The sequence below is a fragment of the Metarhizium album genome (assembly GCF_000804445.1).
Source record: "Metarhizium album ARSEF 1941 chromosome Unknown scaffold_12, whole genome shotgun sequence".
In the NCBI taxonomy this organism is placed as follows: Eukaryota; Fungi; Ascomycota; class Sordariomycetes; order Hypocreales; family Clavicipitaceae; genus Metarhizium; species Metarhizium album.
Window position 1 is genome coordinate 269,207 of NW_024467586.1, and position 20,448 is coordinate 289,654.

Genomic DNA, 20,448 nt, shown 5'->3' on the forward strand with positions numbered 1-20,448 from the left:
GGGGGGTGGGCCGGGCCCAGCTGGGGCAACACAGCCAGCAGCCCACTGGGCAGCTTGACAACACCGGTCGACCACCAAACCACTGCTGGTCGCAAAATTCCACAGTAAGTACGGAGTAGGCAGTCGAACCCACCACACTCGCCGCAGAGAGGTGTGGGGAGTCATTCAATGGGCTGCGCCCGAGCCAATGCGCGCGAGGCAAAATCCGCCTTTTAGCGGCCTTCCAAGGTCCCAGTCTGGTTCGCATTTTCATCCGACCGGACTGTCCCCAGTGCTCGCCTAGAACACGTCGTCATGCGTGCCGACGTATGTACTCGGGTGCCGCTTGATAGGGCAACAGAAGTATGTACACTTGGGTAGCAGAGAGATGCCAGATCCCGGCCCGCTAGTGAGCTGCAGCCTGCTAATTAGGTACTTACTCAGTAAGTACTCAAGTAGGTACGGAGTACACAGAGTATGTAAGTTATCTTGCTCAGTCTGTGTCTCTTTGTTTCTCACGGCCAAGACATGCGGCATGGCTGGCGCATCCAGTTCAATGGTTGCGAGCTGGACAAGCAAGACAGATGTCAGTAACTGTTCCTTGACCTCTGGTTCTTGGGCCGAAGCCAAACAGGCACAAACAAGGCACAAGGCACAAGGCTGTCGCCCAGGAAGCCACCCATGCTTGGCTTGTTTACTGCCTGGGAGGTATGTACCTACCTGGTATTTGGATACCTACTCCGTACGTAGGTGTACTTAATTCACAAGTCGTATGTCCATACGGTCGCCGGTGCACGGATACGGAGGGCCAGTTGAGCATTCAACACCAACAAATCAGAAATCAGCCACCGGATGTGGCAGGAACGAGGTTGGCAGGCCAAGACCGGCCGCGTTGAACATCGTACGTACCCTGTTCGTTATTTAATGGGGGCCTCAGATGTCTCAGCATGTTCCCAGAACCTGTCAAGGGATCGTCCGGGACGTCCAAGGTTTCAGGCCTCTTGATGTATCAGTTGCCTGCAAAACAACAACATTCATGCCATTGTACTACTCCGTAAGGGCCGCAACTGCTTGGTCCCTTGGTAGTAGTTGTTGTCGCAGTACTACTCTGTACGGAGTGCCGACGACCGGGTACCGAGTACGGTTGCCCGGCTGTGATTGTGAAAGACGTCACCGTCCCACTTGACTTGGAGCGAGGGCCCAGGCAACTACGTGCCACACATCACGACAATACCCGTCCGGGTTCTGCCCAGTGAAGCGCCTACAAAAATGCCAGCCGACTGCAGGGCCGGAACGTTGTTTTGCACCGTCGACAGAGCAGTCCTCATGCCAGGTTGTTGTGACGGCCTTTGGCGCCGTCAATTGTTGGGTCCTGCAGCTCATGCTTGGTGGGTGGTGGGGCGCCACATCAGCCTCCTTTGCCCATGCGCGGTTTTGTTTTGTGCAACGAAGTACATACGTAGTAACATGTGAAGGATGGCGCTCAGCGATACTCCGTACTGGAGCTGCCATCTCCGTCCGCCGTCGCAGCATCTACCAAAGGGACCCGCAGATCTATGTTGAAGCCATGTCCGTGTCGACTTTGGGTGCAAATCAATTTTTCCCTCTCAACATTTTAACCTGCCGACTTGTTTTCCCCCTTCACCTTGTATAAGTCTGGTGCATACCTATGTCTGGTGCCTTGTGTTTGCTCCCTGTACTACGGAGTATTTACGCAATAAGTAAGTACCTACCAAGTAGGTAAAAGTAGCCCGAATAGCCACATGCTAGATCCGAAATGTTTCGCGGGTCGCCCGGATCATGTGTGATTTGGAGATGCAGAGAAATAGCTTCGTCTTTGCTTGCACAAGATATCAATGAATGCCCTTCATCAATCCTGCACACATCTGGCAAGCTGCCGCCCCACATTTGTAAAATCCCGATATGCCAAGGCCAGCCCTGTTGGAAGAAACAAAAATAATAAATAAAATCGGAGGGGGTCCAAACCTTCCACCTCAAATCCGCACAGTTGCCAACCACAATATCCTCAGGCCAATTCAAGCAAAACATGTCTCCCGAGGCCTCACAAGAGACTTGTTCCGCCTCTCAAAAACGCAAAGAACCGTCTGCCGCAGACCGGCCAGCGGAACGTTGTCGGTCACAGCCTTTCCCTCCCGGCATGGCGTCAAAGCCAGCCCTCATCGGGCCTCACGAGGCCATCATCGCCCAGCTCCAACCAAAGTACAACGTCCTTGCAGCGTCTGTAATATCCTCGACCCAGATCCGAAAGCGTGTCATGCAAGCTGTCTCGCATCTTGGTTCCACGTCAGATCTACCGAACGTGGTGTTGCTGCATGCCCGGACGGCAGAGGTGTGCAAGATGATTACCATCGTGGAGCAGTGCAAGAGGGTGCTGAGGGAGCAGGGCAAGACGTGTCTTCAGTACAATGAGATGTTTCCGTTGCCGGAGACGGAGGGAAAAGACGTGGTCGAGGAGACGGTTCTCGAAAGGGACGATGGCGAGGGCGAGAATGCTCAAGAGGGCGATTCCGAGGTAATGGCCAGTCGATTCGAAAAGGCTGTAATACCGGAGCCGTCGAAGCGTGCGACCATGTCTCTGAGGGTGATTTTGAGCATGGAGGAAGTGGGAGTCTTGAAGGACAGAAAGGGTGTCACCGTTCAGACAAGTGAGTCGAAATGATGGGCGCCTCTGCGATGCAACGGCGTTACGGGTGGCTCGGAGTGCTGTTTTGCGGCTCGGAGATATGCAAGATACCCCAATTGGCTTCAGTAAGTTGGCGCTGAATTCGACATGGCATTTTTACTATAACATCGATTATTTATACTATGTAACTGGAACACGACGCTGGATATCCAAGATACGACCTCTTCATCCTTCGCCAGAAGCGCATGCTTCTCTCCCCTTGCGTTGTCTTTGCAGAACTGCTTCATTCTTCTTTGCGCATGCGACACCTCCACCCCCGCTGCCACCGTGGCCCCGTTCTCAATGAACAATCAGGCCACCAAGCCTAGTTGTGCTTCTGCTTGTTCGAGTGGTCCGTAATGCGCAACACAAAGTTGACCACGACGGCTAATAACAAGATTATGGCCAAGAAGGTGGGACCAAATCGGTCATCGAAACCAGCCTGCCCCCTCATTCGTATTGACTTTGCTCGCCAATGGTACGTCACCAACGCATACAGCATGGTCAACATGGCCACGCCGGTGAAGAGGAAGGCCGAGATGAAGGCCACCCGATCGCCAAAGTTGAGCATTCCAATGGCTAGGGCGCCCAGGATGACGGTGAAGTTGAGCCATGACAGGAAGGTGCGCTCGTTGGCGAAGAAGACTTTGGGTTCGACTCGGGTGGGCAGGGCGATGCGCTTGCCTGGCGCTGGTTAGCATTGGCTGCTAGAGTCATGACCGCTGTCAGATTTGGCGTACCTTGAGTGGTCTGGAGAAGAGGTTGCGAAGACATTTTGTTTGTCGAGGGCAAGTCGACGGATGGCAGCGCTGTAGTAGGTCGCTGCGGTTGTTGATTCGCTAGAAGCTACGGCTCCGTTGTGATGTCGAGATACTTGCCAATTGGCTGACGCAAAGACCCAGAGATTCCGGACACCTTGCAGTGTTTTCTCAATTCTCCAGAGGCGAGAATCCGGTCCAGGGAGAGAATCGATCGGGCAAGATGCGAACTGCGACGTTTGGAGGAAATGCTCTCGCAACTGGTCAGTAGGGTGCAGTTGGGGCCTTCGGGTGCAACCCCACATGTGATGACTGTTTGGGAGAGCTCCAGTTCACGTGCGCAGGCTGGTTGGCCCGGGGTCACGTGCAGTGCCCCGCTAACCACGGAGACTGGCGAGAGTGCCAAAACGCGATATGGAATTGGCTGCGAGAGAACAGGGACGTTGCTTATTCGTTCGGGGTTTTTGTTATTTACTTATTTATTTTATTATTTGAATAAATACTTACATTTTTTCTGTTATTAAACATTCCTCGGGCATTTGAATAGATTACCGATGTTACGGCCTTTTCGCTGGTCGAGGTTCCTTGGTTGTTCGCGCGCGACTCTGGCTACCCCTCGTATTCATCAACCTAAGTACTCAAGTATTCGCTACGGAGTACCCGGTGTTTACGTCTACGCTTCAACATCGCTCCACCTCAATCGCTCGTTAATCAACCATCGCCACAAGCCACGAGATGTCTGCTCCTGTATGTGGCAAACCTTGAGTGTCTCGAGCTCAAGGACTGGACTTTCCCCTCTAGATATTCTGCTGACCATCGGCTGTAGCCTGTTCCCTTCAACCGCCTCAAGCAGATTGCTACCGATGTACGGATTGCCCCTCGTTCCGCGGAACAACCAGTTTCCACCCGCCCAACTTTACACCCTTGCGAGGAGTATTGCTGGCTCTGACAAATGCACATCAGGTCTGCAGCAAAGCGATCGGTAGCGCCGAGTTCTACGACCACGCAAAGACGGAGCAATGGAACTCTGCCATCATCGTACGTCCATGCCAGACAAACATAGTCACCGTCCCAGCACCCGTGAAGCGACCGCTTAACACGCATCTAGAATTCTATGCTCAAGGCCGTCATCTCCGAGTCAACACCCCAAGGAGCTTCCGCCCCATCATTCAAATTCGCATGCAACAGCACCATCGTGCAGCACCTCGTGCCCACTTCCTCACTGAACAAGGCCCGCGGCGGAACCGAGATCAAAGGGCAGCCTCACATCTCGACGAGCTCCGAGGCCACGGCCACCGATGGCAAACCTCACGTCGGTCGACGTGGTATGCACAGCGCCACCGGCGCCTACTGGGACGAGAAGAAGGATGGCATGTGGACCTTCAAGTATGACGGGGGTGAGGGCAAGGGCATGGACGTGGTCATTATGCTCATCTGGATTGGCATCTAAATGCGTACGAGGTCGCACGAAAGGTGGTAAAACTCCTTGGATCGGAGTCGAACCCCGTAGGAACAGAAGGGAGTCGGAGCATGGCTGGCACCCTGCACTGTAACGGCGTTTCAGGAGCAAAGATATCTATTATTCGAACACGTTCGCTCCATATGCCCCGTCGGTGGTGAGTGTCGCCAAGTGTCGGACTCAATGACGAACTCTCTGTAGTTGAGCATTTTGTGAGATAACAATCTAGGTAGGTGCTGCTTGGGAGTTGCTATTTTGCGGGTACGTTTTCGCGATGTGTGTCTCGCTAGATTTCTTATTGGCTGTAAACGATGGACATAGCCCAATGCTTGATTGTGAAGATTTGGCAGAATAATCATCGCTCTGTGATGTTGGCAGCCGGGTGTTGTTCAATCTGCTGCGTTCAGCACACTTTCCTTGACTTGTTTCGTTTGTCTCGCTTCTATTGCCTGCCATGGTTGTTAGTCGACAATGGAACGTGTTTTTTTATTCCTTTTCTTTGCCTTCTCCAGTGTCGAGTGGTGCGGTGCTCAAATTGAAACTCCGGACAACAGCGTCGGAGCAGTGGGGTCTTGATCGATGAGTCGCCTCATATTCCATTTTCGATGAGAAATGGTGAGGCGACTGAAGAACTGTCTGACCCTGGGCTGTACTCGAACGCAGATATACGCTTTGCAGTGTTGAACCATTACCGTCGCCACCACCGAAGCTACTGGCATTCTTGACGCTGTCACGTGTAGATTCAGGCCTTGTACATGCCAGCGCCAGCGCCTTCCTACTCTCCCTACGAACCAACACACGTTAAGAAGCACATTGCAAATATGGAGCGAGATACCCAATCCACCACGTCTCGACCTTACCATGTGGGTGGTATTGGTTCTTTGCCACAAAAAGAACCATTGAACCGCATTGGAGTCGGGCTACGGCGCTGATTCACAATCAGAGCGAACGGGTTTGGGAAAACGCCCCATTGCGCATGCGCCATCTGCAACGGATAGACCTGATCCCGCAGCTGGGTTGGATCAGTCCGCAACAGTAGTAGCAAGACAGCCGCGGTTCATCAGGCCTTGGTATGTTTCTAGAACAAAGGCAGTGCTGGGTGGTGGCTTTTGACAGACAGGCCATGAATGAACTGATGAACTGGTGCGTGGCGCTCCATGGGCTTGGACGACAATCAGAAGACTCCGTTGGATGATTCGGTTTGGGTCTTGCCCTTTGCCAAGTCACCGCCGCTCCTTCCTCCCTTGCGACGTTGGCGGCCCTGGGCCATCCACCAACGACAAACTCGCCTCCTCATTCTTCTTCCTTGCATCAAGAAAATGATTTCTTGGGAACACCCGACTTCATTCTTCACAGCCGTTTTCGCCACCAGGGTCTCTCCGACACCGACAAGGTTCCTGCAACGGTCACTGCCGCCGCTCACTGAAAATGCTCCGCAATGATGATGCTTCTCTGCAGATCTGAGGGGCTTCCTGGCGCCCGCCGGGAAGATGGCTCCTCGCGGCTTGTGTGGAGCATCATGGAGAAAACGACAAATCGATGGAGTCCCGATGGCCTAAGTCGAGGCCGCCTAGTGGCTGGCATGGTATTCGGTGTGGGAGTTTGACGCTGTATCGGGGACCTCGCCACCTCGCCAAGCTCTCTGTTGGCGACAAGATTCACGTCCCTTCGTTTCTATGGATTTCACCAGGGGGATGATAGAGCCGGATCATGCAACCATCCTGGCTAATAAAGTGCCGCCCTACGGCGTACCGCGGAGACAAGGTCCGTATTCCGAAGCGTCGGTCGAATCGGATTTTCACGCCACAGGGTTGGACCCGAGCCTGGGAGGCCGTTGCCCACGCACCACGCCGCGAGATCTAGCACACCACACCATCCCATTTTTGCATGAAGAAAACATGGCAAAGCAACAAAGCGCACCATCTTTGTTGCCCGTTGTCTTTGCAAGGGAACGCCGCGTGCCGCCACCTTGTTCCAATGCAGAGACGAACGGTTTGCGGCGGCTTGCCTCTGTCGTAATTTAGGAGTCCGTCTGGTCATGTGCCTGCCGATCAAGAAGCCGCGCATGCAATCTCGTCACAGCTCTCGACATCGTCCAGGGCGTGCGGCTTTTGTTAGGGAGCCCACGCAAGGCACAGTGGGGAAGACCCAGAAAGTCAATCAAAGGACAGATGGGTGCAGGTCGTGCCCTTGTGAGACTGTTGGAAGACCCATATGTTCTATTGTTCCAGCAACCCTGGAGAGCGAGACGCGGCCAATGATAGACGTGCGGCCATGCGAGCGGCTATGACAGACTCTCTTCTCTTCTTCACCACCATCTCATCTAATTCACACCGGCTGAGTTGACTTTCGAAGAAACACTGCCTGCTACCTAGAATTTCGGCGGAGGAAGCAATCGTCAGGTCATCCGCGTCTTGCCCCAGTTCCAGAGACTGGAGTTGGGGTATTTAACAGAGTCGAACGATCAACTAGTAAAAGCACAGCGCGATACTGCGTACTCGGCAGGCTTGAACTGTTTGTCTCCGAAGTCCGCATGGGGAGGGGAATAATAAGAACTAGATACCCCGGCTGTGCTTACCCGTTATGCCGCAAGGAGCAGGAGCAAAAGTCACATGGCCATGGGCTTTGCTGAGTCGTTTGGATGGCTCGGTCAGGGGAAATTTTTCCAAGAGTTCCCACGATGTGGACGATGTGGACACCACGGCTCCATAACGCCAGACTTTCACACCACCCCCATCGCCGAGACCGACCGACCGCCTTTGTTTGGATTACACCCCCGGCCCGAGCAGGCCAGTTGAATAAAATTCTCGTAATCCTCCCTCGTATCTGAAGTTGTGTCAACATGTAAACGACCTCCTTATGAAGTACATGGCTTTACCACGACCTTGACTGATCAACCTCCAAACAGTCATCTCGGTGCCAGTTATACATACTTTCAACGTCTCCGCTGCCAAAAGTTTCTTGTTTTTGGGGCGCCAACGCCCCCGTTTGCTTCGCTCGTTAGATTGGCCTGGTCACGCCACCAACGACCGCACGCTCGTAGCCGAAGCAAAACGAAATACGAATCGCATACTCTGCCGGTCCTGTATTCCGAATACAAAGTCAAATTTCACATACAGAGTCCATTCGATACAACCACATAACCGCTCGCCATGGTCCGACTACTAGTTGACCTCGCCCTTTCATCGAATGGCAGCGGCGTCTCTGCCCATGAGCAAACGGATGGATTCGCAGGTGTCATCGTTGCGAACCAAGAGAGCGGAACCTCGGCGCGAGAGGAACACGCTCAGCGAATGAAGGAACTCAACACGAAGCGCAGCATGAAGAGAGCCCCGCGAAGGGGATGGTCCCTGACTGATTACCAAGGCGACCAGCACCAGTATATGCCTCACTACCACCCTCATTACGTCTCTCAAATGAACCGGCACGCACCCATTCCCGAAAATGCTGTTCTGCAGTCCTCCATTGCTCGACCTGATTCGCCCGCGTCTTCGACATTGTCCTCTGCCTCTTCGACAGTTGGCCCCATGGTCCAAATGCCCCTGAGACCAAAGATGCCTCCTCCGCGCCGGTCACAATCCGTGACAGATAAGGAACCAGAGCCCAACAACGAGCGTCGGCTTTCAGTAAATATGAATCTGCTCGAACTTCCGTCTGAATTGCACTATGCTCTGTTCGACTTCCTGGACCCTATTGACGGCGCCTGCCTTGGACTTGCCCATTCACGGCTGTACTCGATTCACCTTCGCAAGAATGGCAAAGTTCCCCTCTCCAGCCGGTACTCGGGACCAAACGACATGGAATGGGCATGGCGAGGCGCTGGCCCTCTTGTTCGCAGAGAAAGCGGCGACCCTTCCGCTTCGCTCAAGGCGCTCGACAATCTCCGAGTCAAAGGCCAAGTGTACTGCCGAAAGTGCGGAATCTCCCGGTGTGAACTACACCGCCATCTAAAGGACTGGATGGGCAGCGAGTACGAATACTGCGAAATTCGAAAAACGTACGGCCGGCCGGCGGATGAGTCCGCCAGGGCGTACTGCTACATGAGCTCGCCCAAGAATCCGCACCGGTGCGGTCGCCACGGCGGAAAGAAGCCATAAGCTCGGCTGCTGTGTTGTTCAGGCTGAGCAGCTGCCACGGGGAAAGACGTTGATCGGCATAGGCGAAAACCCCAGACGGTTCGATTCTTGTGTTGTGAGCGGGTCATTGAATGGCGTCGTTGTTTCTGTATGTGCCCCGGCGTTCTTGCATCATGGACGGCGGTAGCATTGTTGTTTGCACAGGATATCCGGTAGAGCGAGGTTGCCAAGGCCAGGGGCAGCCTACAACGGGGGAAGAGACGCAGAGAATACTCATTTATACGTGCTCGAAATCATGCACACGTGTTCCCGGCTCCAGTGTATGCTCATACCGTCCGTGAACAAGCGAAGTGAGGAGCGGGTCGACGTCACGCGGCCAGCCTATGGACCAAAAAGCCAAGAAAGAGACTGTCAGGCAACATGGGCAGGCCCGTCGAGACATGCATGCTGCCTTCTACGACAATGTTCCACCTGCCTTGGGCGCGACCTCGGCCCGATCCGCCATGTGCAGTGCCTGTTTTGAAACGGGTGCGGGAGAAAGTCGCACTTTGGGTGGGTTAGGGCTCACGTATGCTGCCACGGAGCCTCACAACGCAGATGTCAGTGAAGATTTGAAACGATGCCGCTCAGCTGCCTCGTGCAATAGGGTAAATGAACCGTGTTCCCAACACCATTCCACCCGTGTCGCTCCCGCTCAGATGGACGCGCGCCAACGCCAACCAGAACTTGGTTCCAGGTATGCTATCCAAACAACTACTTTATTCTTTTTCCGTGCCCCAAACATGCGGGGGAAGGGAGAAACAAACACAAGGAAAAGGAAGAGGAAAAGGAACCAAAAGCAATCCCAGCGCCGGGGCAGAGCCTTGAGACACCACCCCTTCTTGTCGTCGCCTCAGCGAGGTGTAACTGGTTCTTTCCACCGCGGCGGACAGTTCCCCATGGCGTCGGCCCAATCCTCAATACCCCTGACGAACCAGCCGCTCGTCACGACCTTTTCATACTTCCAATCGCCCGACACCGGCCGAGGCACTCCCAGAGTAAAGGTCGGAGACGTAACGCACACGCCGTGCTCGTACTTCCACTGAAAACACGTCCGGTTCAGCCGGAACGAGGCGTCCCGCCCAGCCTTGTCGTCGTACCTTTTCCGCACCAACTCGGCTCGTGCGGTCTCGGTCGAGGGGGACGAAAAGTCAGCGTCGGAAATTTCCAGGCCCTCTGCTTCACAGACTTTGGCGCAGGCCGCTGGCGACTTGTGGGCCTGCTTTTCAACAATGTTCTTCTCCGACTCTGGTTTCCGCCTGCTTCTGACGCAGTCGGAGACTCGGTCCTCGTCCTCGGGGCCGACGTAGCAGGTGCCGCTGGAGAGGTTGTCCCAGTCTCTGCGGACGTGGACCATGTGTGGCTGGACAAATTGGCGATAGAGGTGTCGGTATTGAATGGGACCCTGCGGCCGAAATTAGCTTCGGCTGGACGCCTCGCCGCGTCAGATGCAACGTACAGAGTCGTTTCTCGACCTTTCGTATTCCCACATGTCGCCGACTCCCTGGGACGTCATTGCCGCCATGGTAAACACGGGCTGGCACCAATGGTTGCGGCCAAACGGGACCGTGGTCGGGTTCTCTCCGTTGAACATGGGATGTGCCTGCTTGACTCCGACGTCGACGAGCTGCAGGGCCTTTGCAAGCGCCAAGCCGCCATATGGGATCTGGTGGGCCAACCTGTCGTACGTCTGGGTGATGTTGGGAAACTTGCTCACCCAGCGGTCGATCAGGCGGCCGGAGAGGGCGAAGCCGCTGCTGCCGTGGGCAAAGGCGTACCCGTTGAGCATGACGGCGCTGCCCACGAACGGATCCCGTTCCCGGCGTGCCTTTTTGCGCAGCCAGTGGATCAAGTTGGGCCAGACGACGTAGGTGTCGTCCTCGACGAAGACGTACCAGTCACGTCCGGGTCGAAGTTCCCACGCCCGGGCAACAATGTTGACGGGCATGTACTTTTCCAGGGCTGCCGCCATGAGGGGGTCGTCCCGACACTGCTCCCGGGAGCTAGGGCAGTCCATCTGGTCCTGGTAGAAGCGAAATTCTTGATTCTCAAGCTTGACCCGGTCTTCAACACGGCCCAGCGCGTCATGAGCACGGCGGCCGGCAATGTCTTGTTCCTGTTGCACGTCCATGAAATGTCAACATGCGTGAGCCCGCAGCCCGGCAAAGTATACGTGTACGTGTGCTCACCATGTCCGAAAAAACAAAAACATCGGGCAGGCATTGCAAGTGCGTCAAAAAGTGCGGCGGAACCCTCGAATGGGCTCTCGCGGCCCTCGTCTTCAGAGACACGACGACTCCAGCGGCGCCGGCGACTCCGTGGCACGGCGAACCGGCACCGGATCGAGAACGCACCGGCCAGTATCGGGTGTAGAAACTGACCTCCCCGCCGCCGCCGCCGCCGCCGTATAGCTGCACCAAGGGGCAAAGGAGCAGCGTGGCGAGGCACAGAGACAAGGCCGTCGTGTGACTGCGCAACCTGGCCAGGTTGAAAGCCCAGAGCTGGAGGCGGCGTAGGCTCAGACTCGCAATCATGCCGAGAAGACGGGTGGGAAGCTGTCTCCCCTTTGATTTTGCCGAATGGTCATGGGTGGAAAAGAAACGGGCTTGATGGAAGTTCCAGGTCGAGCATGTGTTGTTGAGGGAGGAAACAAGCCGAGGACGGACTGACGCACACGTGGGATGGGGGAGAGAGAGGAAAGCCTTTGGTGCGGAGGGGCTGGGGTCGACTGGCTCTCAAGTGCGTGCTTTGGTGCTTTTTAAAGCTTTCTAAGGCAACTACTTCTTGGATACCTCAAGCACCTTCTAAAGTACTTACTTCAGTACGTACTTGGCCAAGTTGGGTTTGCGTGCTTGTCGTCACAGTCATGACCTACAGTCACAGTGCTCCCGAGTTGAACGAGGAGCGGAACTGGCCTGGGAGTGCGCGTTGCATGGAAAATCACGATGAGTACGTGCTTGCTTTCCCTCGGCAGAGACATCAACTGCTACACCAAAGTCGGGCCCGGGAACTGGTACTCAAGGTCCTCGCTGTACCTGGGTAGTATGTCGAGACCTTCAGGGTGACTGCAACAGCGCCACCGCATCATCATGTGTCAATAGCAGCTACTACAACTCATCTATCCTAAGCCATCTTGGTCGTCCATACTGAGCCAGCAACAAAGAAACCTGCTTCAACTTGATATCTCACTTCGTAAACTCTCCGTCCTTCTTGGCATCACCATCAAATCGCCTCCTTCATCCGCTCGGGGCTACGCTTCTCTTCGCACCCTGCCACTTCCTTCCACCAACCTTGGCCGCAAAACCGTTGCCGTCAATGAGTTGCTGTGGCCGCTCCTGCGGCCTCGCTTGATGCACGTCCTTGCCTAGTATCCACCGACCATCAAACATCGTCGTCTCGTTACTCACAATCACCTCCCGCGAGTACAGGCGCCGAACACCTGCGGATCCTATCCCGTCCCTGTTTGCAGCGGTCTTGGCACCAAAGTCGTAAGTCTGACGTGTGCTCCCGAAGCCACCGGATCTGCTGTTGCCCTTCTTCTGGAAAAAGAAGGCTCTGCCCTTTTTGGTCGTCTGAACTACGGACCCGGATGCTGGGCCACTGAGTCGCGCGAGAAAAGGCTCTAACCCGTTGGAGAAGACCGTGTCGCCCGTGACGGCAAGCTTCATTGTTTGGGTGAGGTTCGTGTCCAATGTGAAGGTATACGTGTCATCGGGTGGCGTCTGGACAGTGCGCACTTGCATTGGGTAAGAATAGGCGGCGTAGTAGCGTAACGCCGAGTCTCTCGTTGCTCTGTCCTCGCCCTCGTACGATGCATCAACCTTTTGAATGTTGCCGGCATCTAGCATGCATCCTGTGCTGCGCATGGCGAAGCGCTGAGACCAGGCCGACTCAAATACGTTGCCGCCGGTGCGCTTGATTTCCGACTTGATTTCCAGGGTGCGGGAAATCGTTTGATCGTACCGGAGGACCTTTTCCCGGACGGCCTCCTCACGTGGATTGTAGTTGGGCTCGCTCACAGTTACATTGGGTGGGTGTCCCGAGGTGATGGAATCCTCTCCGTCGAGCCAGAGAAAGATCTTGCCAGAAAGCAGCCAGTATCTGTTTACCACGGCGTCCTCCGCACCAACCACCTCCAGGCCAAACGTGTGCCCATCTCCGTTGCACAAAACACCAAGCCAAGGCGTGATATCGATTTCTTGCTCCTTCAAGTCGAAGGCCTGCGGCCCAACCACAGGTCTGTGCAGAGGAGGCGAGATGCCTCCCGTGAAGACGACTGGATATGGCCACGACAAGCCTGCAAGTTGACCGTCGATTCGAAGGCGAACCTCGCGGAAAGAACCTTTTCCGAGCAATGTCGTCCCTTCCCAATTGTTGATCCCATCCTCTGGAACATTTGTCCACCAAAACTCCTCGTCAGACTGACCAGTGGCGGCAATCGACAAGACAGCACGCCCAACGTTGCGGGGCAGTGTGATTGTCTTTTCCGCCTTTTCGTCGGGATACGTAAAAGCACTGCCTTTTCCAGTGGCTCCGTTCCCGGCCGACAATGGCACGATCTCATCCGCTGGCGGCGCAGCAGACCTGGTCAAGCCCTGGTCTCGAATGAACGTGGCAGTTAGCGTGGTGTTGAAGGAGCCCGTGTAATTTCTGTTGACAATGTTCCCGAGATCAAAAATAATTTTCTGACGTCGTTTCCACATCGACAGGTATGTCGTCATGTCCTTCCAATATGTCCAAGTGATACCCGGACGAGCTTCGGGCTCTGCAGTCGAAGTTCTCCAGACTTCCGTGTCGCCCAGCCACATGATGGCCAGACGGTCAAATTGACGACCCTCTGAGACGACGGTGAAGTTCATAATGACCCTGTTGAAGGGGCATTTTGCCTCATCGGGAGGCGCATACTCGGCTGTACACATGGAAGGAACAAAGTCAGCCTCCATTCACTGGGTGTCAAGATTCAAGACAAACCCCCATTGATCCATACACCTCGGCCTAGGTAGCCTAGAGAGTCCATACTCACCAACGAATGGTTGCCCGTAGCTATTCCCGAAAACATGTTCCATCAACCGAACCTGGCACGACTCGGGTGGCACGTTTCCGGGGTAGCTGTCCAGGAGCTCGTTGCCGTCAACGATACCATCAGGAGACAAGACGGGATTCGTGACTTGGAAGCACTGCAGGGCCTGATGGGCATGTCCAGCGGTCGCTCTCGAGCCGAGCCACCGCTTCTGATTTGGCGCGTCCGTGGCATCGCGGCCATGTCCAGGTCGCGCGGGGGTCATGATGGAGGCTTGCGCCACCAGGGGCGCGATCCACAACAGGTTCCTCATGGTGTGGTCTCTCGGCCCTGGTCCTGAACCCTGACACAGGACTTGGGATGTCTTGTCGGGCGGACCTGGCACAACGGAGCGAGTGCGAGAGATGGTTTCGTCGCAGCAAGATGGCAGGTCAAATTGGCCGAGGGTCAAGAGGGGCCCTGATCCATCGTTGCTCGAGCAGCAGGCATGCAAAATGGAAGGCGAGACCGCCGGGGCTGCCACGGACCTGCTCTGCCCGGAGAAATTTCGTCTTGGGGTATCTGCAACCACAACCGTCGGGATTTACGTGCGGAGTAGTCGACCTGTGTCTCTTTTGCAAGGCCCTCTCAAAACGAACCCTAGATCCACCCGATTGATCGAAAACTAGCCTAATCAGCCAGCTGAATCTAAAGGAGCTGTCCGACTTGGCATTGCTATCGGAATTAAATTATCGGCTCATTTCGTTGCGGCAGGCTCGCCGTGGGAGCGCTGGCGTATTGCTGGTGACAATTCTTGTGCAATGTGAACATTAATCCAGGCGTTTGAGATTCTCATGGTAAGCAAGGAAAAACGGAAACTAAAAAAAGCTCGCGTGAGCTAGTCCTGGGCTTTTGTGGCCAACTAAAGGGTGAGGCCGCCAAACTTGCCAGCAGGAGAGTTGATCTTTCTCTTTTTCTTCAAACAAAAAAAATACAGCAAGCAACCAGGCATTGTCACCGCCGTCTGGCATGCAGGCTACGTTTTGTGTTCCCAGCGCCACTTGTGAATGACCGCCCTCGCTACCGTCACACGACGCTGAATGCAGAGCTCGCTCCTTCAAACGCCGTCAACTTTCCTCGCATCGACTTCGAATCACCGTAGTATCGTAGCCTGTACTCTCCTGTCGGGGCATCGCTTTCTACATCCCACTCAATGTCGACCTCGCTTAGGCCCAGTATCTTGCTCGTTCTTCGCCAATAAAAGCTGAGCCCCCAGTCCGAGTCGTCTCGAACTCGTTGCCACGGCGAATTTGCCGACGGTCGATACTCGACAGCGGCGTACGTTTGCTCAAGGCGCAGATTGTTGCGAGGATTGGCTCCCACAAAGGATGCCGAGACTTTTTCACCCCTTCTGTGGCTAGCACTGGCAACGTCGGATACTACGTCTCCAAAGTTCTTGGACAAGGGCGTCCTGTCGAAGAGAACACCGATGATGAAGCTGATGGACCGTCCGCTATTGTCTGGCGGGTACTTGTTCTTTGCCCGGTGCTCTCGACTCGGACTGTTGGATTTGAGATATTTCATGGACGCAATAGTGCGGTCTATGTACGCAGCAAGTGTATGTGGCCCGTACAGCGTAGAGGCACCTTCGTAGCGTTGAATACTATACGTGGTCAGCAAAGGTACCAGCAATCAGCCCAAAGCAAAAAGTTCTTACTTGTACTCCTCTTGTGTCGAAATGTAATGTGTATAGCTGTTGCTTGGTGCTCCGAGGACCACGACAGGGTCTTGACCGTCTAGCTCATTGGACAAAGCCCGAATACTCTGTTCCGCCACGGCCTCCTTCCACCGCCGTCCGGCCATCGTCGTTGCTTCGCCGGGGCTCACGATGATGAAAAGTTGGCCCACCCTAAACGTCTGGATATCAACCACGTTGGGAGTCCACGCGTATGGCTGGCTAACCTCGCCGACGTCTAGAATAATGGACTTGGGGTGTTGGCAGGCTACCTGGCCCCGAGTTGGTGGCTTGAGGAGCCAGGTCATGAGCCGCCAAATGAACCTCGCATTCGAGGCAGAGGACGCGTGCTGCACAAGATCGTAATGACCGGGTTCGTCCCAGGTCCCGGCCCCGAAGCCATACCCAAGCGCTGCCGGGCACGTTTGCGCCTCCGATCCGTTGGGCAATGTGAATTTGTAGAAGGACATGTCGTGGAATCTGTGAGTCGCCTTTACGCCTGTTCCCCGAATGTTTGGTGCCTGGCCGCTCAACGAGTTGTAGATGCTCCTCGCGGCTTCGTGCTGCAGCCGAGCAATCTCGAGGCAAGAGGCCGCACCGTAGTCGTTCCTTCCGAATTTCGGTCCCCTGGCTCGACACCGGTTGCTCTTTCCATCACTACAAGCGCTCGTTTTGAAATCGCACTGCTGACCAGATCCATCCTCGCACCAAGCACCCAGGATGTTTGGGCTCGCGTCACCCATGTTCGCCTGCGAGAAGCCTGCGACGAAATTGTCTGCCTCCCACCCGCTGCCCTTGACCTGCTTCTCAAACAAGTCAGCCGCGAGGCCCTTGTTGTCCCCGGTAATAAGGGTGTTGTTGGCTTGCATGGAGGTCCCATGTGTCGGAAACCAGGTGAGCACCCCGATATTCTTCTTGTCCGAGGCTCGTTGGAACTTTAGCAAGGTCATGTCCTTTTCAACGGAACCGTCGTCTTCTGAGCTGACATTGTACCGGGCCCGTTCTTCTGCGGGATTGGCAAGGTAGGCAAACAAACTGCGATTAATGTTTGCTTTCATAATCTTTGTTTTACCCACGCTCAAGTATCCTGGAGCGAGGTTCTCGTGCGCCCGTCGAATGGACAATATGCATCCTTCAACAATCGCCCGGTAGCTCTGTTGGTCGAACCCCATGCTCGGAATTTGAGGCAGGAGATAGTTCAGCCACGCTCCCGGTCCGGAGTGGGAGTGCGTTGCGGTTACGGCAACATTATCCTGGCCGTACATGGAATACCGGGAGCCGAGCGCCTCCAGGCCACGAAGGATTCCATATCGAACGGCAGTATCACCGGACTGAATGTCGAGAACCAGGTAGACGAAGCGGTCCTCGGGGTTGTTCATATCTCCGACAATGAAGGCCCGCGAATATAGTCGCTGCCGCAGGCCGCGTCCAATCTGGGAGAAATCTGCATAGCCCATCATGTTGATTTCTACCACAGGTCCAGTGATATCGGCCTTGCCCACGCCAAGGAGATACTGGTCTTTGGGCCAGTCGCCATTTGGTAGGCTTTCCGACGCCCATTTGTTTCCGGGCCTCGCGACATTGTCAGATCCGCCATAGAGCGAGGCATACGCAGCAGACGTTGACAGCACCGCGGTTGCGGCGAGGCCAGATGCCCGGAATAGAGCAACACAACAAGCACCAACCACGACGAGCAGAACCACCAAATTTCGGCCACAGACTAACCGTCGTTGTCGAGTGGAGGGTGTCTCACGGGGCCACAGTGGCGCTGAAGGGAGCCAACGACGGCCTAATTTTTCTGTGCCTTGATTGGGTGAGGCCATCATGAACCCGGAAGCAGAGAGCTGACGGGGACACGGCGACAGTCGGGCGCGAGAGAGAAAGTGTGTGGAAGCATAGAAAATGAAGAGAGGAGAAAGGCTCCGATGCGAGCCCACGTGTCGACTATCTGAGCCGCATGTCAATTCAAAGGTGGCGTGGAGGGTGATGAAGGAGAAGAAAAGTTGGATGACGGAGGGAAACGGGCGTCGGGAGGCAGTGTCTGTTGGCTATTGACCATTAGCCACGTCGTGTGTCATGAGGCTTGTCATAGACGTAGTCGTCCATGTCGCACCCTTCGCACCTTTGGCCCCCTTGGCTTCCGTTCCCGGCCGTAGCGCGGCGTGGTCAGGCACGCGGCCAGGCGTGTCGACTTGTTGACGTCTTCAAAATGGCCCGAAACGGCCCCAATGGGTCGGGCGACAGCCACTGACAGGTCCCGTGTCCAATGTCACCTCGACCAGCAGCAGCAGCTTTTGAGCCCCGTCCCGCCGTCCCGCCGTCCCGGACTTGAGATGATGCTTGCTGGCTGTTCAGTGTTTCCCGCTGGACGTCTGGAGCCGTCAGTGATGCCTGTTTCAAAATTGGAGCTCGGAGCATACGAGGCGGGCGATGATGCACCTTGGCAGTAGCGGGCTTGCTGCCGGCAAAGGTCTTGACGGCGGTGACTTGGTGCCGTTCCTGGTAAAGAAAGCCGTCGTCTGGTTTCCAACACACCAAGTACGGAGTAGTTTCCCTCGCCTTGCAATTGCGAGTGAAGCTTTGACTGCTCAAGTAACTACCTAAGGTAAGTTAGTTACCTACCCAGGTAGGTAACTTTAACCGACCGCCAGATCCACGTCACATGCCAAGTACGTAGCATACTGGGTGCAGCGCACACAGACGCAGCAGACGCACCCGACAAGACACCACCGTCGAGTCAGCAGCGCATCTGTCTCGCAAAAAAAAAAAAAAAAAAAAAAAAAACGGCCAGCTTTTATGTGTGCAAAGACTGAATACGCCGTACCCTCGACATTGAATCCCCGAACGCCCCGCCCTGCGGCCTGCACGTGGCCGGCCGTCTTCCAAATTGAGATGCTGACTCCTGACTCCTGAGTCCTGACTCCTGAGCAGACGACACACCATTGCCAGAGTTCTCCTAATGTCCGATGCTTCGTGCGCAGACTAGTCCCTGCGCAGCTGCAAACACGGACATGACTTGCGATTGACGTGTCCAACGGCTCACGCTGAGCAGACTTGGTCTGCGTGCATGACGCCCCAGAGTCGCAGACAGATCCAGGTCCGCCGGCAGTCAAGGAAGCGGGCTAGTAGCGCCTCACGAATGCGATTGAACAATATCGCAAGATTGGTTCTTGTTGTGCGAGGACATCATTTGAACCGACGCTCGGCATGTATTTTCACCGTCCGCGGAGACCCGCACCCGAACGCCACAACGCCGCAACGCCACAACTCTGGCGCGTGGCCACCGGTACTCCGTACACGGACGCAACATGGCTGCACGGCCATGGGAGAAGGCCACCAGATTGTTGACAATACCTTGCGAGCGCACAGGTGCTCTTGCTGGCGCCCACGCTCAAAGAGGCAACTCGGCGTCGTCTTTCCGGAGCGCCTCCTCGTCGTCGCCGACGTCGAACCTGACACCGTGCAGCCTCGAGAATCACCAAGTCGAGCTCGTGGAACCGTACCGCCAACGAGCGGAGACGTCTCGAGGAAATAAATGTACCCGTCACAGCTCCAGGGACAGCAAACGGATAGTTAGATGGGGGAATCCAGAATCCACCTGTCCCTCGGTGCAGTGAGCGAGTGGTGCAATTGCACCTGGTGCTTCTCGGTCCAGTCTAGGCGCCACGCAGACGTGTAGTCTGAGTGTGTGCAGAGATCTCGGCGCCTGGTTACGGAACTTGCATGCAGCCGCGTACAAAGTTACAACGGCGAGGCGAATCAATCACGTTTCACCAGGATGAGTGCTCCTGCCCTTTCGTCGGCACGTTTGAGGGGAAAGAACCGCTGATGAGGATGAGGGCACCGAGTGCCAGTGCCAGTGCCAGCCCAGCCGACCGCCTGCCAAGTTGGCTTGTCCCGTCGAAAACGTTGACACGCTTCGGCCGGCCCTCCGAGCTCATCGACGATCAACAATGCTGGCGGATCCGCCGACCGATGGCGTGACCCCGCTAGGCCCAAGCTGGTCCAAGCCCGGCCCGAGGGCTGCGACTCCTGCGAGCTGACGCCGCTGATGATTGGGTTGGGCGCGGCCCATGCTGATGCAATCGACGACCTCGCAGCGCGCTTATCGTGGCTAGGCTAGGCCAGCTGGTTGGTGTCGACATCGGCACCGCGGACAGATGGCAGACGGCAGACGGCGGATGCACGGCACGGCATGGCACGGCATGGCCTCGGTGACCACAGAGGCGAGGCAGGCCGTCGCAGAAATGCAGGTACCGTGGACGAGTCAATGACGCTGCCACATCCATTTTTCCCTTCTCCATGATCCGCGCTAGTTTCGGAACGCAGGAAGAATCGGCCTGCGGTGCCCATGCATTATCAACTACGTAGCTGCCTGGAAAGAGACGCCGAGCCGACGCTGTTGCGGATTCTCCTTCGTCGGCTCTCCGAGCACTCTGACCAATCATAGCACACGATACGCCGCAGGACCCTCCACGCTCAACACCTTTTTCATCGACTCGGTGCCCATGAACCGTCGTGGCCAGGTTAAAGACCCAATGTGGACGACACTGTCGACCGCATTTCTCTCCCGTCAAGCATCGTTTGCTTGAGGCATCACCCGCTCCCGCCTCGAATTGGGCGTCTTCCCCGGTCTTCACTCGCTGTTCCGCTGTTCCAGAGCAAGAGCAGGAGCAAGAGGTGGCTTCAATCAACCTCGGATTGGTAAGCGCCATCTCCT

At 55.6% G+C, this 20,448-nt stretch overlaps 7 protein-coding genes across 7 annotated transcripts; 3 read left to right on the forward strand and 4 right to left on the reverse strand.

Moving 5' to 3' along the window:
* Positions 1-2,026: 2,026 nt before the first annotated feature.
* On the forward strand, positions 2,027-2,659 carry MAM_05085 (uncharacterized protein; the record flags this gene model as incomplete). The annotated part of the gene is made up of 1 exon (XM_040823883.1): positions 2,027-2,659. One exon carries the CDS (start codon positions 2,027-2,029, stop codon positions 2,657-2,659), a length of 633 nt encoding a protein of 210 aa, XP_040678042.1.
* A 328-nt stretch (positions 2,660-2,987) lies between these two features.
* Positions 2,988-3,436, reverse strand: MAM_05086 (vacuolar transporter chaperone 1; the record flags this gene model as incomplete). The annotated part of the gene is made up of 2 exons (XM_040823884.1): positions 2,988-3,346; positions 3,403-3,436. 2 exons carry the CDS (start codon positions 3,434-3,436, stop codon positions 2,988-2,990), a joined length of 393 nt encoding a protein of 130 aa, XP_040678043.1.
* A 719-nt stretch (positions 3,437-4,155) lies between these two features.
* MAM_05087 (Tctex-1) lies at positions 4,156-4,870 on the forward strand (the record flags this gene model as incomplete). Its single annotated transcript, XM_040823885.1, has 4 exons — positions 4,156-4,167; positions 4,247-4,285; positions 4,384-4,458; positions 4,529-4,870. 4 exons carry the CDS (start codon positions 4,156-4,158, stop codon positions 4,868-4,870), a joined length of 468 nt encoding a protein of 155 aa, XP_040678044.1.
* A 3,161-nt stretch (positions 4,871-8,031) lies between these two features.
* Positions 8,032-8,976, forward strand: MAM_05088 (uncharacterized protein; the record flags this gene model as incomplete). The annotated part of the gene is made up of 1 exon (XM_040823886.1): positions 8,032-8,976. The coding sequence occupies one exon, from the start codon at positions 8,032-8,034 to the stop codon at positions 8,974-8,976; it is 945 nt and encodes a 314-aa protein (XP_040678045.1).
* Positions 8,977-9,847: 871 nt separating this feature from the next.
* Positions 9,848-11,528, reverse strand: MAM_05089 (uncharacterized protein; the record flags this gene model as incomplete). Its single annotated transcript, XM_040823887.1, has 3 exons — positions 9,848-10,399; positions 10,454-11,110; positions 11,184-11,528. 3 exons carry the CDS (start codon positions 11,526-11,528, stop codon positions 9,848-9,850), a joined length of 1,554 nt encoding a protein of 517 aa, XP_040678046.1.
* Positions 11,529-12,230: 702 nt separating this feature from the next.
* MAM_05090 (peptide-N4-(N-acetyl-beta-glucosaminyl)asparagine amidase A) lies at positions 12,231-14,327 on the reverse strand (the record flags this gene model as incomplete). The annotated part of the gene is made up of 2 exons (XM_040823888.1): positions 12,231-13,903; positions 14,018-14,327. 2 exons carry the CDS (start codon positions 14,325-14,327, stop codon positions 12,231-12,233), a joined length of 1,983 nt encoding a protein of 660 aa, XP_040678047.1.
* Positions 14,328-15,079: 752 nt separating this feature from the next.
* MAM_05091 (Neutral/alkaline nonlysosomal ceramidase) lies at positions 15,080-17,551 on the reverse strand (the record flags this gene model as incomplete). The annotated part of the gene is made up of 2 exons (XM_040823889.1): positions 15,080-15,656; positions 15,711-17,551. 2 exons carry the CDS (start codon positions 17,549-17,551, stop codon positions 15,080-15,082), a joined length of 2,418 nt encoding a protein of 805 aa, XP_040678048.1.
* Positions 17,552-20,448: the final 2,897 nt, after the last annotated feature.